This window comes from Ptychodera flava, chromosome 6 (assembly GCF_041260155.1).
Source record: "Ptychodera flava strain L36383 chromosome 6, AS_Pfla_20210202, whole genome shotgun sequence".
Lineage (NCBI taxonomy): Eukaryota > Metazoa > Hemichordata > Enteropneusta > Ptychoderidae > Ptychodera > Ptychodera flava.
Window position 1 is genome coordinate 3,764,853 of NC_091933.1, and position 17,510 is coordinate 3,782,362.

General features: G+C 35.9%; 1 protein-coding gene across 4 annotated transcripts in view; it reads right to left on the bottom strand.

The window, feature by feature from the left end:
- Positions 1-17,510, bottom strand: part of LOC139134612 (SRSF protein kinase 1-like) — a 53,506-nt gene that overhangs the window by 20,505 nt on the left and 15,491 nt on the right. For 2 of the 4 annotated variants that reach the window (XM_070701536.1, XM_070701540.1), the window contains exons 3-10: positions 8,336-8,544; positions 6,440-6,548; positions 4,969-5,056; positions 4,238-4,325; positions 3,599-3,705; positions 3,100-3,262; positions 1,906-2,250; positions 301-1,071 (exon numbers count right to left, since the gene is read on the bottom strand). In XM_070701536.1, the coding sequence (XP_070557637.1) occupies positions 301-1,071; positions 1,906-2,250; positions 3,100-3,262; positions 3,599-3,705; positions 4,238-4,325; positions 4,969-5,056; positions 6,440-6,548; positions 8,336-8,544 (1,880 nt within the window). Of the gene's footprint in view, positions 1-300; positions 1,072-1,905; positions 2,251-3,099; positions 3,263-3,598; positions 3,706-4,237; positions 4,326-4,968; positions 5,057-6,439; positions 6,549-8,335; positions 8,545-10,247; positions 10,397-12,388; positions 12,523-17,510 lie in introns of those variants that run through there. The other 2 variants (XM_070701538.1, XM_070701537.1) reach the window with 2 other exon arrangements.

Genomic DNA, 17,510 nt, shown 5'->3' on the forward strand with positions numbered 1-17,510 from the left:
CATTCGTAATATATTTACACACACATATATATATATATATATATATATGATACATTCGTAATATACATATACATAGACATGTAACTTACACATAAATATGTACATACACATTGGCAATGCCTGGTGATCATCTTAGTGGCATTCCATGCAGTGTAGACACGTGTACATGTATACCATTCCACAAACATCCAAACATTCTCTTCCAGCTTAACACATATAACAGAACTTTTAACCGTGCCAGACTCATACCACCAAACCCTAACATATCATATGAATTCTACATTGAATGGGTAGACTTACTTTGTTGTGCATCACTATTTGCAACATCTGCCAGAGCTAATTCTTCTTCAAACTTCACACTGGGGCTGGCATTTACCTCGGCTCTCAGTGGCTCTTCATTGTCATCCATCTTGTCTTTGAGGCATGCATCCACCTCCTGCAGTTGCTGTAAATCTTTCAATTCCTCAAAGTCAATATTGGATTCTAAGTTATTTGTCTGATTGCCGTCACTGGCAATGATGTCATTTTCCAAACTGTAAAATTGATTCTCTTCGTTTTTCATGTAGAGTTGTGTAGACTCATTGTTTTGCTTATTAACACTCTGGGCATCCTCGTTGATGCAGTCAGGTTTATTGTCAATATGGCCATTTCTCATTTCCGTTGGGATCACAGTCTGTTCAGAGTTTGTTACATCCTCTGTGTTCCCTCCGTCATTGTTATTGGCAGTTTTTGATTCATCTGTACTTTCCGACAACTGTTCTCCGTTGCTGGCGGTATTTTCCTTGGATTGCGGGTATTCCTCACATTCAGCGACCTTATCAGAGCAATCCACGAACACTTCATTATCGGCGATGCCCTCTCCTTGGGTATCATCGATCTTCTCATCAGCATTGTCTCTCATACTGTCTGTAACAATATCTGGAAGCGATTCATCCACAGCACTTGTCGCTGCTTCTGCGGTTTCCGTGGCCGGTTCCTTTTCCTGGACATCTGCACATTTGCTACCACAGTCCATTCCTTCTTCAGCAATGTCTGCTGGCTTTTCCTCTGCAATGTCGTCCGTGACATCACCTGTAAGAACATTGCAATTTTACTCGAGAGTTGCAGAAGTTTTTGTTTTCCCTTCATTTCTCTCTTCTCTTATTTTTTACACAGTCACAATAACAGTGATACTTTGAAAAATTTACAAAGTATTCAACTACATCGCAACTTCTGTACTGCTAACTTTCCTAATCCTACCTTGCAACGGCTGATTCAGTGATTGACAAGTAGATGAACCAGCAACACAAGAAATAAATTTAGATAATGGAAGCACATAGTGCATCAACAAAGCAACTAAAAGGTTGCTGACGAACATTTTCCTGCGTGATGTGTTTTGTTTGCCAAATACTTCAAAATCAATAAATCTAATGGCGTTACAAAAGTGGCAATGTACCAAGTCATGTCTTTTGATGTCACTGGCCTTGAGTGTTATGAAGCTGTGTGATCTATATTCACGTAACTGTTCCATGCACAACAAAGTAATGCAAAATCTTGTCATGGGACACTGAAACGCAAGCATTGTCCAGTATCTAAATACACAGGCAGACATGCAGTTTCATCAATTTTAACCCACTCATTCCAGTGCCCTAATGTAGGTATCAAACTTTGCGATAGAAAACATCTGGATTTAACCAAACCATGATGGCTGATGGGTTTCTAGGACTTAAAAAATGCTCGTTCTGATGTTTTCTTTAAATCAAAGTTAAAGATATATTGTTGACACCTGCACATTACAATACAAGTCCATTGAAGGCAGAGGAAAGGCATGATGGAAGCAATTATACATTTCTACTGATAACAACAAATTCCTTTTACGATTCAAGCTTTCTCAAATGAGAAATTTATCTTGAATCAAATCCTCACCTGTATTTTCATTTTGAACTATTTCTTCACCCTTGCTGTCTACAGGACTTTCTGCTGTCTCTTCATTTTCCTTGTCATCAGTTTGCTTTTCTTCATCCTTGTCATCAGTTTGCCTTTGTTCAACTTCTTTAACACTCTGATCATTGGTGTCTGTTTGGCTGTCGTCTCCCTGCCCTCTCTGGTTACTCTCCTCTGTTACATTGTCTGGATTGAGATCTAGCTCCTGTAACTGGGCTTTCTGTTTCTCTATCAGCTCCAGCTGTCTCTTCTGTTTCTTTTTCAACTTCTTTTTCTTGTTTTTTGACATTTTGCCTTGTGGTTTCTTCTCTACAGGAGCTGTGCTGACTACAGTGTAGAAAGAAAGTAAAAACAGCAATTAATATGTCTCTATGTATTTGCAAACAACCATTGGTAAGTAAGAACACTGATTAAACTCTTTGCACCCTGTTGGACTGTAAATTTCCAAATGATATCAGAGGTCAACTGAGGTTAGAGTTAAAAAGGTCAAGGGGAATTTTCCTCTGGTGCAGTATGACAGATGGAAATAATTCTTGGCTGTAGGTAGATCAGAAATTCAACAGAAACATTCGGCCACAATGTCATTGGTAACTGTACTGCCAGGAACATTATAAAATAAGAAATATTTTGAAGATGGGGATGAACTGACGTAACATTTCAAGAAACAATGCCCACATGAGTATGAAAGCACAGTATCAAAATATGATTATTATTGGCCATTTTACTGGGATATTCAGTAAAAACTTTGTTTCACTGCTTGTAGGTAATATGACATGTAGAGATTTGACATTGAATGTACCTGGAAATGGTTGATATATCAGTATTTGGACAGACTGCCAGGTGAATAGGCCACAACCCGGAATTCGAATCGACCACGGTACAAACAAAGCCATGTGCGCAAACACGCACAGACGTACGTGTATTTCCGTACGCGTTCAGTACACATGTGGGTTAGTTTGTACCGGCATCACGTGATTATTGGGCGTACTGAGTATGTAGAACGGCGTACGCATCGCGTCTTTTTATTCCGGAGTAGAACCATTGTGAATGACAGATATCAGAAACGATGAAGTTATGCAAATATAGGCTGCTAAATGCATTCACAGACTGACAGAGTAGGATGGGTATGTGATAGTGACAAAAATAACGTACACAAATGAATAAGTTATTACTAACTTGATGAATTTGGTGGCTGCAGACCATACTGCACCCATGAACATGCCTCAGCAGCCAGTTTGCGAACATACTCATCATCTACACTCATCAAGATATTCTCTGGTTTAATATCAGTGTGAATAATCTGGCATTTTTTGTGCAAATAATCTAGACCCTGTAAAACCTGCAAGAAATGGAAGAACATGTGTAAAAAGTAAAGATTTTCCAATTTTGTTTTGCACTCTTGTATGAAATTTTCTCTCCAGTGAGAAATTTTGGAAGTTGTGGTGAATTGTTCAACTCATGACAGTTCATCCAGAGGAAGCAATGCCACAATGACCCCATGATAATTGGCAAAACATACCTCTATCACACAATTACGTAACCTCAAAGTAAATTAATCTTTGCGGAAACACAAAAACCAACACATGATTGATCAGAACAGCTAAATGAAGTAAACTTCAAATAATCAAGACAATGTAATCTATACAAAGCAATTAGTAAAAATTAATCACCTTACCTGTTTAATTATAACTTTGACTGTTAACAACGGTAGACCCATATAATTACTCTTGATAATTGGTTTCAATAAATTATGCCCTAGAACTTCAAAGACCATACATACATCTAGAGGATATATGTTAAGGTTTCATAAGATGTTCCCGATGCTAAACAATCTCCTGTCACAGCCTACGTATTCTGAGTAAGGCGCTTTAAATAAAATTCTCTGTTTGCCTTCCGCGTGCTAGTAAGTTTTCAGAGAAAATCTAAATAAAATCAACACCAATGTTAACACTATTACGAGTAAAAATATTTTTTCCCCAAAGAAAGCAACTAAAAATTGGGCTTATGCAACACACTTTTGTTTTTTGTCTATGTTTGTTGTTTTCCCTGGCTGCCAGGTAGGTTTTTCAAAAATCAAAGGACGGCAAACAAAGAATTTTCTTTAAATGGCCTAATTGATGAACTAATCTTCAGCTTTTAAAACGTATGTTCTCAAAGCTCCACTCTCCTATAAGCTCAGAAATAAAAGACTCCTACAATGACTCTGATCAATTTTTTGTTTCACTAGATATCTTAATACCAAGAGACATAAAGGGGCAGTTGAACTCTTGTCCCATTTATCAGTGTTACACAGACTAGGTCAGTGAAAGGATACGAACACCATTCTGGCCAGATATTTTGAAATCATCCAAGAGCTGCACAACCTTCTCTCTGTATGGGTCACTCTCATCACTTTCACGTACCTGCAATGAAAAGTAGAAATATACATTTCAAAATTTATTGGTTTTTTAAAAATATTCTTCTGCTGCCCCCTACAGTCCATCTCGACTGCCTTTTTCTAATATCAAATTGTTGATAAGGTTATTGAGAAACCGTGTACCCTTGTTTGAGGTCAGTAGTTTCATGTTTCATAGATATTAAATGACATAAATGTTCCACTAAGCACTGAAAAGTGGGGATTTTCTGAACATTTCTAAATATATTAGAGAAACCGGAGTGAAAGTGAAAAACAATTTGAAAGTGAAAAACCATTACTGTTTACTGTCGAGTATCAAAGCTATATACAGACATAACAATGGGCTTTTAATACAATTGTACATTTATAAAGTATTTTTTTCATGAAGTATCATGGTAACTGAAGCATTTTGTGCAAACATTTTGGAAAGCTGCAATTTCTGAGAATATATGAGGAGATATTAGTTACTGCACAGAAATCAGTTTATTTTGATTTATGGCACACATAGTATGTAAGCAGGGTTCAGCGTGTACAACCTTTGACCCTAGCTACAGCCGTCCTCTGTGCTTTACATGCATAGGAAATGACCCAGACAGATAGAGACACACACTGCTTTCATCATATCTTTCTCAACCAAATGATACACTCACCGATTTCAGTAATTTGATTTCATCTAGTGCAGTCTCTGTGTAGTGTTGTGCGCTCTTCACAACCTTCAGAGCAACGTATCGTTTGCCACTGGAGACAGAAAATGGAGAGGGGAGAGAAAATGTAGAGAAAAATGTAGCTTTTTGTTAGTTTCCAAGTTCATTCTTGCTGACGCAGACATCTTCAATTAAATTCAGGATGTGACTTCCCTTCAGGGATGAAGATGGCCAGTCAGCAACCAATTACTGTACTTCTAATTGACCACAAGACTGTGTGGTTGAGAATGAAAAATGACTTTGTCAACTGCAGCAACATAGCAAAAGCCTTGACGATCAAAGCTTTTATTAATACCTTATATATTTGAGTACAAAAATGCCTTTACTTAAGTCTGTTCTGCTCTAAATATTAACACAAAATCACAGCTTTCCATAAAATTTTTAAGTAAATGATAAAATTGTCGCACACTTTTAATTCCTCATTAACTACATTATTTAAAATTATTCTGGTTGCAAAATTACACAGTAATCGCTGGAAAGAAATTGTTTCAAAATACAAATATTTTGTCAGTGTATTACAAACAATGGACTTATTTCTTAGTAGCATTAGAATTTCAATTTAATCAACAAGACTGTACCAGTATAAAATGGAAGATGATTTTTCTGCGTAAATGTATGTTCCCTGGGGGCATTCTGTGAAGAGCTGAGAAATGAAACACTGATGACACTGAAGCTACATCGTAGAAAGCTGGAGAACATAGTCTTGTAATCAAGTAATGGAGGAATTTACATTCTTATTTTAAGAATAAAGTAAACATAGTACACTATATATAATCTCCTTGTAAATCAATTAGTGACCAAATATCCAAAATGGCGGATTATTGAGAGAGTGATGATGATGCATGGGGGTTCTTCTAGCAGTCAGGGGGAAACGTGTAACTTTGTCATCACAATCCCTTAGGGTCTGCTCATCTATTCACGCTTTCAATTGAAAATGAGAAATATGTCCTTGAGCTACTGTATACTTTATGAAGCCAAGCAGTTGCTCATATGGTATAACCAAGATGCAATTTTTTTGCACCTTGTATTTTGCAGAAAATCTCATATTAGTCCATTGCATCTCAAAAAAACACAAAAATTCAGGTTAAAATCATGTTAAAAACTATTTACATATTTTTGATATTTTAAAAAGAAACGTCAATTGTCAAACTGTTTGTAGGCATTGAACAGATAAGATATCAAAATCTATGAGAAATTATGGAAATTCTTTTATCAACAGATCCATCAGAGATTGAGCATTTCTTTCAACTATGTTCAGTCTGATGTGGACTATCATCCCTCCAGGTGAGAAAAAATTAATAACTTGGTGATTTTAACCAAAGTACTGCTAAATACATGACACACGCTCACTGCTCAGCAAAAATGTTTCTTCTGTGCAGATTCAGATTTTTTTCCAAATGTCAAAATAGCTACTCACTTCAAATCCCAGGCCAGCCAGACAGTTGAGAAATGGCCCCATCCAAGCTTTCTCACCACATGATAACGGTTATGGAACAAATCACCAATCTTCACAGCATGATAGCCACCTAAACATAAAATAATTGGATAGTAATCTTCAGTGGGATTTGTACACAGCTCAAGACCTAAACACTATCACTATCATATCAACTGAGATAATCTAACTGAGCCACACTATGTGATAGCTAACTATTCTTATATCAACATGCCCTTCACAGATCATATGATATTAAACTGTCAATATCTTAAATACACAGTCATGTTATGTCATGGGAAAAACATCATATCTGATCTGGTTTGTGTTGACACTGTTGATGACATGACCTGAGTGTAGCTGGAGTCAGCTGTACTATTATTAGCATTCTGACAAAGCAGATGTCAAATATAGCAATAAATCATCCTCTATGGTGTATTAGCATATGAGCAGCTAAGTTTGCAACTGTATCAGTTGGCCATGACCATAAACACAATGGGTAACGACAATTGAAGACTACATTCTACTGACAGCAGACCACAAAAGGATTTACATTAAATAGTCAATCTGTCACATAGGTATATTTTAAAAATTTGTTTCCTATGAATTGGCAGCATAAACTTCAGCTATATTTTGTGACAAAGGAAATATTCAAATATATTACCAGATGGAATGGTAAATTATGACAAATAGCCTACATCTAGACAAAGAGCACCACAATGAATTCTAGAATTTTCTGTCATCAACATACACCTCATAGTATTAGACAAGACACCGATCACAAAACTCTTGATCAAAGGTTCTCCATATCCTACTGCATGTCACACTTTGCATGTAACTGAAGCCATAGCATTAACTCTAATCACTACTTTGTCCATACTAATTGCTACTGTCGGATGTGACTTTCATTAATTGTGAGTTATCCAGGAGAGCCTGCCTATTAGTAGGCCATTAAGCTTACAGCTAGCTATGTAAGCTGTGGGGGCCCTTGCAAACCTCTGTATAAAACCCAGACTGCCCTGCAAACAGCTTGGCAAATTCAATATGCGGACAATTTGGTTTTCTCATGGGGTTATAAAAATCAACTGTTGGAAGTGGCAGATCACTGGAGAGACAGGATCCCATGGTACTGTTCTTTAGTAAACATATTACACACCCTCAAATGATAATTAAATAATAGTCAGTAATTACATTGTAACAAAACAAGGAAAATAACATATTGCAGGAAAATTGATGGTCCAAATTTGATCAACTTGAAATTCAGTACCGTTCTGGTATTTTTGGCCAATGACATTGTATTTTGTGAGATTTCAAACAGCATCTGTTTCTACATGTGCTACCCATGTATATATATATATATATATATATATATATATATATATATATATATATATATATATATATATATATATATATATATATATATATATATATATATATATATATATATATACACAGCTCTGAACAAACAATCTTTTAGTAGACATGGGAATTTCTCCATGTCATGAACATGACCTGCAAAAGTGCTTAGCATTCACAATTAAGGCTTTGGCACCACTAGCATGTGTTATCACTTGTCCCTATCCTATTTCATCTAAGCAGCAGCTTTTAAGATTAAAACTTGCCAATCCTATGAAAGCAACGGTAGCCTGATAAAGAAACAACTGAATTGGCATCTCACCACACTGACACCAAACAGCATTGTCAAATATTCTCATATGATGTGGAGTAAGAAAGCTGTAGCGATGAAAGATTCATGATACAGTTGGACTAAGTGAAAATGTTGAAATTCAAGAGTGATATCCCTGTTTCCCCCTTCCGTTGCATAGAGCTAGGTATGAAGACCATTTTTTATAATAACACCCTGTTATCACAACTCACCTTTACAGTAGTCAGCAGAGTCCTCCTGTTCCTCATCATCGGATCCCAGTATCTCCTCCTCTTCGTCATCTTTAAAGTGATCCTCTACATACTGTGAGTGGCGTTGCTGCTGCGGCTGTTGTTGTTGTTGATACTGCTGCGGCTCCTGCTGCTGCTGCTGTTGGGAGTCTGCTGTCACTGCAGCGCCTGCATAATCGTAGCTGTTAGAACTGAAACAGATGCAATGACCCATGGTGTTACAACAGAGCATGGACTGGTAGACTGATCTTTATGTTACTCTTGTCTCGTATAGTCCCACTTCTCACTTATCTGACCAGCATTAGGCACACGTTGGAAAATTCTGAGATGAGATTAATGTATTCCGGCATATGTTATCCATGGCACACCATGAGAAGTACACTAAAATTGATCTAACATTTATAACAAATTCAATGGGAAAAGCACTGCATCATGGGAATTTTTCCCAGAATAGACCACCATCTAAACATTTAAATATTACTATATTTAAATTGTATACATTCAAAAATGTGCCCCATAAAAGAATAATGACCCTTATAGTTTCAGGTTAAGTAAATATATCTGTACTCATGCTGAAATTGCAAACAAGTTTTACTGATTATCATTTGAACTAGTTCCTAAAAATCAAAATCAAAATAAGGCATAAGAAATTTATATACCTGCTAAAATTTGTCCACAATGCACGTTATTTGAAATATGACACAACACAACAAAAATTGTTTTTCTTTAATACACCATATGCTACCAACATATGCTATGATTTATTACAAAACTTCAGCAGATATTTTATCAACAATTTGTTTAAAAATATCCTTTATTGGTCCCACTCGGGTTGTTGATATTTATTACTGCCAGCAGACAAATGAATGTGTCATGAAACATTTATTATTGCTAAATGAATAATTACATGTATTTTGAATGTGAAACGCAAGAATGCTCTTTGTGATCCGTGATGGATAACTCGTACAAACAAATTTCACCTTGTTTGAAATGACCATGTCCGCCTGTTCAATCAAGGCATGCCTGGAGTCAAGAATATGAGACTCAGAAATGAGAGTGTAATGACAGCCACTCAGCTATAGAACAACAGTCTGGATTGCAATACAGGGAAAAGCTACACGACTGGGGCCTAGCGTCAGCATTTGAAACACACAGGTATCACCCTAGAGACAACTGAGTGACCTTTGCTGACATTAATCTCAATATACAGTGTACCGGTAGTCTGGGTGGAAAATTCCTTCAGTTAAGGGTTTTGCAAATCACACCTGATTAATGAACAAAATGTCCAAAATCTTGTTGAAAATGAAAAATAAAGCTGCCCGTCACTGAATTTTGAAATAAACAGATTACATGTAGGTATTTCCTTTGATTTTGGCAGATATCTTTATAGTGGTTTAGTTTCAATTCTTTGATAATAAATTAGAAGTGATTACATTTGTGTCTGTATTAGCTGCACCATTCTGTAAGCATTCAATGGATAAAGTACATAGTAACAAATGCATATACTAGCTAAACATGCCAAACAGCAAAACGGTGTCGAGACAAACAGCGCTCAATAAATATTTGACGTGGTGAATCATTAAAAATTTTGATATAAATTTCTTACAACATTAAAATATGCTCTCCAAACTGCATGTTATACAAGACACGTAAAATTTCATATACCACTGATGGCAAATTAAATTCAAACAGACAGATAAATTTCACAGCGTGATAATATGTCTACAATCACAAAAGCTTGCCAGACGCTTGAATATTCCAGGTGCATGTAGCTACATGCCCAAATCAGAGCGAACACTGCCATGCAATGGTCAATACACTGCACTGAATAATTTACTTTCAGGTGGACGATACATGTCTGTCTGCTGACGCGTAAAGTGTCACTTCAACAAACCTGTATTTGTTGTCGGGCTCTGCACTGTCCAAGTGGCTGACTATAGCCGGCATGATGTTGTTTATGCAGTGGGCCCTCGGACGACTCTATCCACAAACAAATGAATACAACGGCTTCTGCTCACAATGGAGGTAATCAGGTTTGTTGGCTCACAATGGGATATTCAAATGAGCGCGGTGAATCACAGCATTATGTCTCAAAATACTAACAACTTTGGCATATTGTCCAGCATACAAATACCCCCACCAAGAGGTCACCTGACAACAATATTCAGCTGACATGAGCCAATCAGAGGGTAACTTCTCCTTTCATCAGAATAAGAGACCGACTTCCAATGAGTGCTAATAAATATCAAAGGTTGTCTATTTCACAACAAACGTTCAAAATAGGTAGCATGACTTGTGTCTCTGAGACTGAAAAGGTTGCAATAAATTGGCACCTATGCCACTGTACATAACATTAATATCTGCATGTCCTGGCCATCCATAATTATAATAGAAATCTGAACATCTCACCTTTTGTGTGATTTCAAAGGCTTAACAACCTGAAACATTATCAACAACTGACAGACACACTTTTCTGCAATCATCTCATACTCACGTGGTTCAGATACAATTTGACAGATCAACCATGTAGATATACTTATTGATTTTTTTCCACTGAAACTATTTTTATTGACTGCTGCAGTACAGTACCTTGAAGCAAATTATTTAATCTCACAGTTGTATTGTCCTTCAATCTCATACAGAGCATGGTCAGTAACTCCCATCTATAGCTAAGCTAGACTTAGAACAACAATAAAATTACAACCACTGCGTGTACCGTCACTTCCTTTTTAGTGAAGTTTATGTTTCACTGGTTCTATTTTAACCTATGCTATTTATTGTATTACCGTAGTTTACTTACATTTTAGACTTGATATGACCATTTTAGGTCATGGCTTTCACTCCAGAATGTTATTATCCTAGAATTTTAATCAAAAACATTTTCGCATTTTACCCAAACACACAAAATATACATATTCAATGGCTAGATGTTTTGTAAACGCCAGTCATAAATAGACATACACAGTCCATCATAACTTAATTTTGACTCGTTCTTTCTTTTTCCTTGAAGGGAATTTGCATACAGATTCCATTTTTTCATCAAAGTATTGGTTCTACGTTATGAAACATGGAGGAAATAATAGTTAAATTAACACAGCAAGACACTGACATTCAGACACTGACATGAAGAAACTGGAAACAATTAGAATGGCTGTTCTCAGTGAAAGAATTTCCAATATTTGTAATCACAATGTAAAACAGCTATAGCAGTAAGCTTCTGGAAAATTCTATGAGTAAAGTGGAACATTTAGTGGTGTTTGTACTGATGAACTGGTTACACACATATACATGTGTATGCAACTAAAAATTTTAAAAATGTTGCATGTCTGGTTTATTATTGTTCCTATGCCTTTTACAAACTGCATTTAATGCATGGCAGTATTTTTCAAAATCAAAGCTAACTTCTTTAAATTGAAACAAATGTGGACAGTTGGTTCAGCTGATGGTACAATATTTTTCAAAGAATGGCTCACGTATGACCTGCTTTGAACTGTTTAATCGACCCACTGCTATTTCATTCAATGAATTCATCAAATCAAGAATGATGGCATCCGAGAACCTTTAAATGCTTTGGATGCTTTTTAAAAAAATACATGGTTGATCAGTATGCAGGGATGAGAACCCTCCTGCCACACGTCAAGCATACAGATTTTCAATGGTGACAGACTTTATCAGACAGAGCAGCATATTCACTAGATGTTTTTATCATACACTCTTATCAGACAAGCAAACACACGCATAGCAGCCCAGAGTTTGAATTTATTTGTGAGGATTTATAAATCATCACATACTGACGTAAATGCAATGAAGGAGATTTTCTTACGTGAATACATAAAAAATAAATCAATACAATCACGCTTTTTTTTAAATTCCAGAGAACAAAAACATCTAAATCTTGTTCTATTCTAGTGGATTAATCCATCTTGTAATAACACTGTCTCCATGATAATAAGGATGGGAGAATTTCAGAATGAATCCTTTGCCGCAACGTTGACAGATCACAAGCGTGAAATTCCATCAATCTCACCTACCTACCTATTGAACTTTCTATCTCTGCTATCCAGGTGATACTGCTGTAGGAACATTGCAGGCTAGCCTTTAATAGCCTTCCCTGTCAACCATTGCCCGGTGTTTTTTTTATCCGAGTGAGTGAGGTTTGTATTGCATGTTGGGCATCCCTGTGTCAGCTGACTGCAAATGCCTTTTTAAGCATGCAAATTGAACATACGCAATCAATATCTTGAATAAAACAAGACTTGGCTGCCCGCATAAAGCCCTCTGTTCTCGTTTAGATTTTTTTTTGACCACAGGCTGAAGGGATTTTCTCTTTAAATTTGACAAATTGTTGGCCCCTTCTTTACTTATTAAAACAGAGGAAGATAACCTGTAATCAGTCAACTGAGAATACACAGTCCAGCTAGGAGTTCATATAAGGCAATGTTCATTTACATAATACATCGGGACAGGTAATAATTAGCATGAATGCCGACTTTATCACTGTTTCCAAAACCACAAGAAAATCATCACCATTAAAAAATATTACCGGTGGGTATATTATGAAAGCTTTAAACTCATGATAAAACATTCTGTACATTAATTGAGCTATTATGGGTCACCTAAATAATTTACAATAATAGCTAATTTCAGATGTGTTAGGTCTGTTGCCACACATGTAGACTGCACAAGAGGGCTTCAAGAATATATATACAGTAAGCTGTTCATGTATAACATTCTCTTCATGTTTTCTGATAACCTACCTCCATTATCAAAACACTTATAAAATTCCTCAGTAAAGAAAAGACCCATTGGTTAGGATAGACCATTAAAAAATATGATTTTGGTAAATAAACTTATACTTTCTAAATGCTGAGCTAGTTCTTAGAAGAGGATTGCTTTAGAAAAGGGATTCCGGCTTTTTAAAATCATTGTTGCAAAAATGGTTTTACTCTCAGTGTACATGTAGAATCACATCCAAACCAATTGACACTTAGGGCACTCATTCTTGAATGCTAAATTTACACAGAACCAGAAATTTCTCAGTAGGGGTTTTGACACGCTTGGTTTGGTTCTACATTAAAATATGCGGCTAATGAAATAAATCCACGACCGTGAAACATTTAACAAGATTAAACAGCTCCGGCAAATTTCCTACATATCCCATATTGTAAAAGTAATTGAGTACATACATATACATAAATACTTAGTTGATTTCATTTTGACAAAGTTTAGGTGTATAAGTTTAGGTCAATGAAAATGGTACATATTTTTTGCAAACATATACAAGAACATGTCGAACTTTAAAAAGAAATTTTGGATTTTCAAATTTTTTTATGCGCAGAACAGAAGTAGCTTTACAATTTTACTGAACAGCCACCATGATCAATTTAGTTTACCATACAAATTTGTGTGTAAATTAATGGTAAATAATGAAATCAGTACACAAGTGACAATGAAACAGTCAGCTTTCTACTTAAAAAGGAAGTACATGTACTGCACATGAACAACAGAAATTCATGTCATTTCTTGCTGAAAAATTTGATCAAATTGGAATTGTGGTCCTTTTAAGACCAGGTGCACACAGCTCCAACAGGTAACCTGGTTTTCATATCATATGAAGTCATCAGTAATCCAAACGTAAGCAATACTCTCTAATTTTTAAACTCATGAACACAGATTTGAACTGGCATGGAAATAGCTGTATAATGCTAAATGTTTCGATACTATACACCTACACCAGAGAATTCAAGTAAATCCGTGCTGGCTGTTAGTGTCACTGATCACTGTAAACAGCTCCATTTCTAATTTCCCATATCAGACATTGCAATGACACCATGAGCAACCATTTAACATCTGAAACTTCCTGTCAGCTGAGGGTTATTGTAAAGCAAAAACCTAAAATGTTGTTCCTGTGTTTCAAATCACACGTAAAGCTACATGAATAATAGCTTGACATTGGAATCTAAAAAGAGTCTTTTAAACTATTCTTTTAATTAATTAATTAAATATGAATTTTTATTAAGAAGGTTACCTTCCAAAGATGATTAACTGGCAAAAAAACATTGTTTGATACATATTCCAAGCAGTTTTTGGCAACTTTTGCAATAAGATAATGGAAAAAAATCACAAGCATTTCTGCAAGTACTGGGTGTACCGGACCTTGCACAGAATATTTAATTTTACAACATGTATAAAATTACATAAATTGAAATTCAATGTAATTAAATCAAGCATTTGATTCAGTGCAATGCAAATGACTTTGAATTGCACTGAATGTATATATATACACATATTTTATCGGCATTGCCTGAATAAAATTACTTTTTCCAGCAACTTTTTTTAAATCTTTATTTTAAGGTAAGTTCAAATATCCCTAAATGCTAAACAAGATTTACAGGTAACTTCCTTGTCTGAAAATCGTTGTCATGGTAACAAAACACACAAAAGGTATCATCAGCTATTATTAAGGTAACATCACTAATACCAGTGAAATTGAAAAGTGAACAATGCATCAGCAAAATTCAATGCAACAGTTAATTATTCAAGGCTGCAAAATTGCCAGTGAGGGCAGTTCAGAGCCAAATAGAGACCACTCACTTCAATACTTAAACTGATACACATTACAGTGAGTCTCTGCTTTTGTAGAAGATAACACTATAGATAAATACCTCCCTGATTGCAATTCAACTACATGTATCTCTGTGTTACTGCCTGATTGGAGTACTTCCTCTGATTATCAGTCCACTTCAACCATTTCTCTATTTCACATCCAATGAAGTGTTTCAAATTAAAATTGTAATTGTCTTGTCTCTCCACACAAGGACACCAACTAACTAGCCTATCAATATGTTCTAATATAGTTCTCAAATTGTCACACTGGCCGTCACACCTTTCTTTTGCTTGGTTTTAAGGCTGGAAAATGTCTCATGGGCCTCTTAAGAGGGCAGTCATTTTTTGTCACCATAATTTCTTGCTGCCAATCCTCCTGATTACGGTATTTATTGGTGTTACCACGGACCCCCGAGAAAAACTTTCTCGAGAGTCTATGGTGTTACCAATCCTTTGACAAGCCATACGACGGAATCAATATTCAGCAGAAGCACAAGGGTCAGTTTGTCATTGATAAAAACCAGAAAACTGAAAATGATATCATGTTTCAAACTATGAAGTCTACAGTTGTTTGTGTATATTGACTTTTGTTTTCTCTGAAAAAATTTCTGGCACTGATCTACACATCACTATTACAAATTCATGGAATTTGATTCAGCTTACCAGTGATGAAACAAATTTGAAAATTTTGTTGAGTGAGCAAATTTCGAATCATTTGATATGAATTATGACTTTTCCATCAGTTCACTCTCATGTTGTTATGAACAGGAACTATTCCAAATTTAATCAAACTTGCAGTATTCATTGATATGTGGCTTCAACATCATCAAATATGCAAATTAGCAATTAGCTGACATGGAACTGCTAAATGTCTTTTCCTATCATAATTCATATCTTTGCATTTTTAACACGTACTAAGTTTCATCAACTTTGGTCAAGTCCTCAAGGATAAATATCCCCTGATTGTAAAAGTTTGCTACATATGTAAGTAAGCAGTGTCATGTGTTAAGTTAACATCATATCACCCTGTTAAATTACCTTGAAATCTATCATAAGTTTTTCTGATCAACATCTGTAGCAAGATTTATCAGATGTGATGCAGGGTCTGATATCTGGACAATAAATAATGCAAATTAGTGTTAATTATCCAAGCTATACCAGCCAAAAACTGAGCAGAGCTGGCCACTCCAAAATAGAAAATATATACCAGATCTTGCTTCTGATCTGATGAACCACTCTTGAGATAATTCCAAAAAGAAAGCCACACAGACAAACAGACATAATTATGGTGAACCGTGATAGCTCACACATGTAAACATGTGAGCTAATAATCACACAAAATTTTGCAAAGTTGAGTAGAAGACAAACACATTACAACAACTGTATCAACACAACAAACAAATGCATTTTTTTCTTTGACATCTCCTACTTTTTCTCTATTCTGAATTCTAACAGAAAATTTGTGAGAAAAAACAGAGCAGAAGTGAAGCAGCTACCTAGACACATTCATGTAATGATTACAACAGGTCGCCCCCTAGTGTTGAAAGAACGTTGAAAACGTGACCTTGGGAGTATCTCATAATACTTTGCTGGAGTGTACACCTACCAATGCCACGGTTAGATAAGGTCACACTTAAGGGTCAAACAGGGTCACAGAAATAGACTTATTGCAATCGATTGAAATACAACTATTCATCACATGACTGAAGGACAAGGTGATTACATGTAGCTGATTACGCTAGCAACACAATCATGACACATGTTACAAGCCTGAACTCAGCTACTCAGGTAATTTTTAACCAACAGTGAACCATCATCCAATTCAACATCAAGATCTTTCAAAGACTGATGACTGAATGTGCTAGAGGCTTCTCTTGTTATTATGTGTACTTGTTAGTGGCCAGTGTACATTAGATGACTATCAAGGTGATAGATTTATGTTTGATGTCTGTAATATTACCTGTCTCACATTCAAGGAACATTAACCTACAGATATTAGATACAGTTTTAGAAAGTAGAATTACACACCGGGCAAGATCAATATAAAAATAAACGTTCACGACTTAATTTGACTGCATACGTAACAGAGTACACAACTGTAGGGATTTTGTCGACAACTGTCTCTGACAGTTGCAAATGCATCTGTTCTGAACACATAAAGTATCTGCACTGTGCACTTTACAGAGAGAACCTGTTACTCTCAATCACTGAACCACTTCATGTAATGTTCTCTCCTGCTGAGTACATACTGAAGAGATGGTTAGACACTGCGATGGTACAGAACTATTGCTTCTCTCTGCACAGCTGTGACATACTTTCACATGTAACCAATATATGCAATCCAACATGCTCTGAATATGATTGAATTACAAATCTGTGTTTCCGCTGCTGCTCGGTTTTTTTGCATTTTCAGAAGAATTCCGATGTTTACGAAAATATTCTAGTTAGTATTCATACATTTTGCGAAGATATGAAAAAATGTTCGAAGGGAAAAACATTGTTTTACGCCAAACCTTTCATTTTGCTGAGTTTGTAATGCGAACCTGGCCCA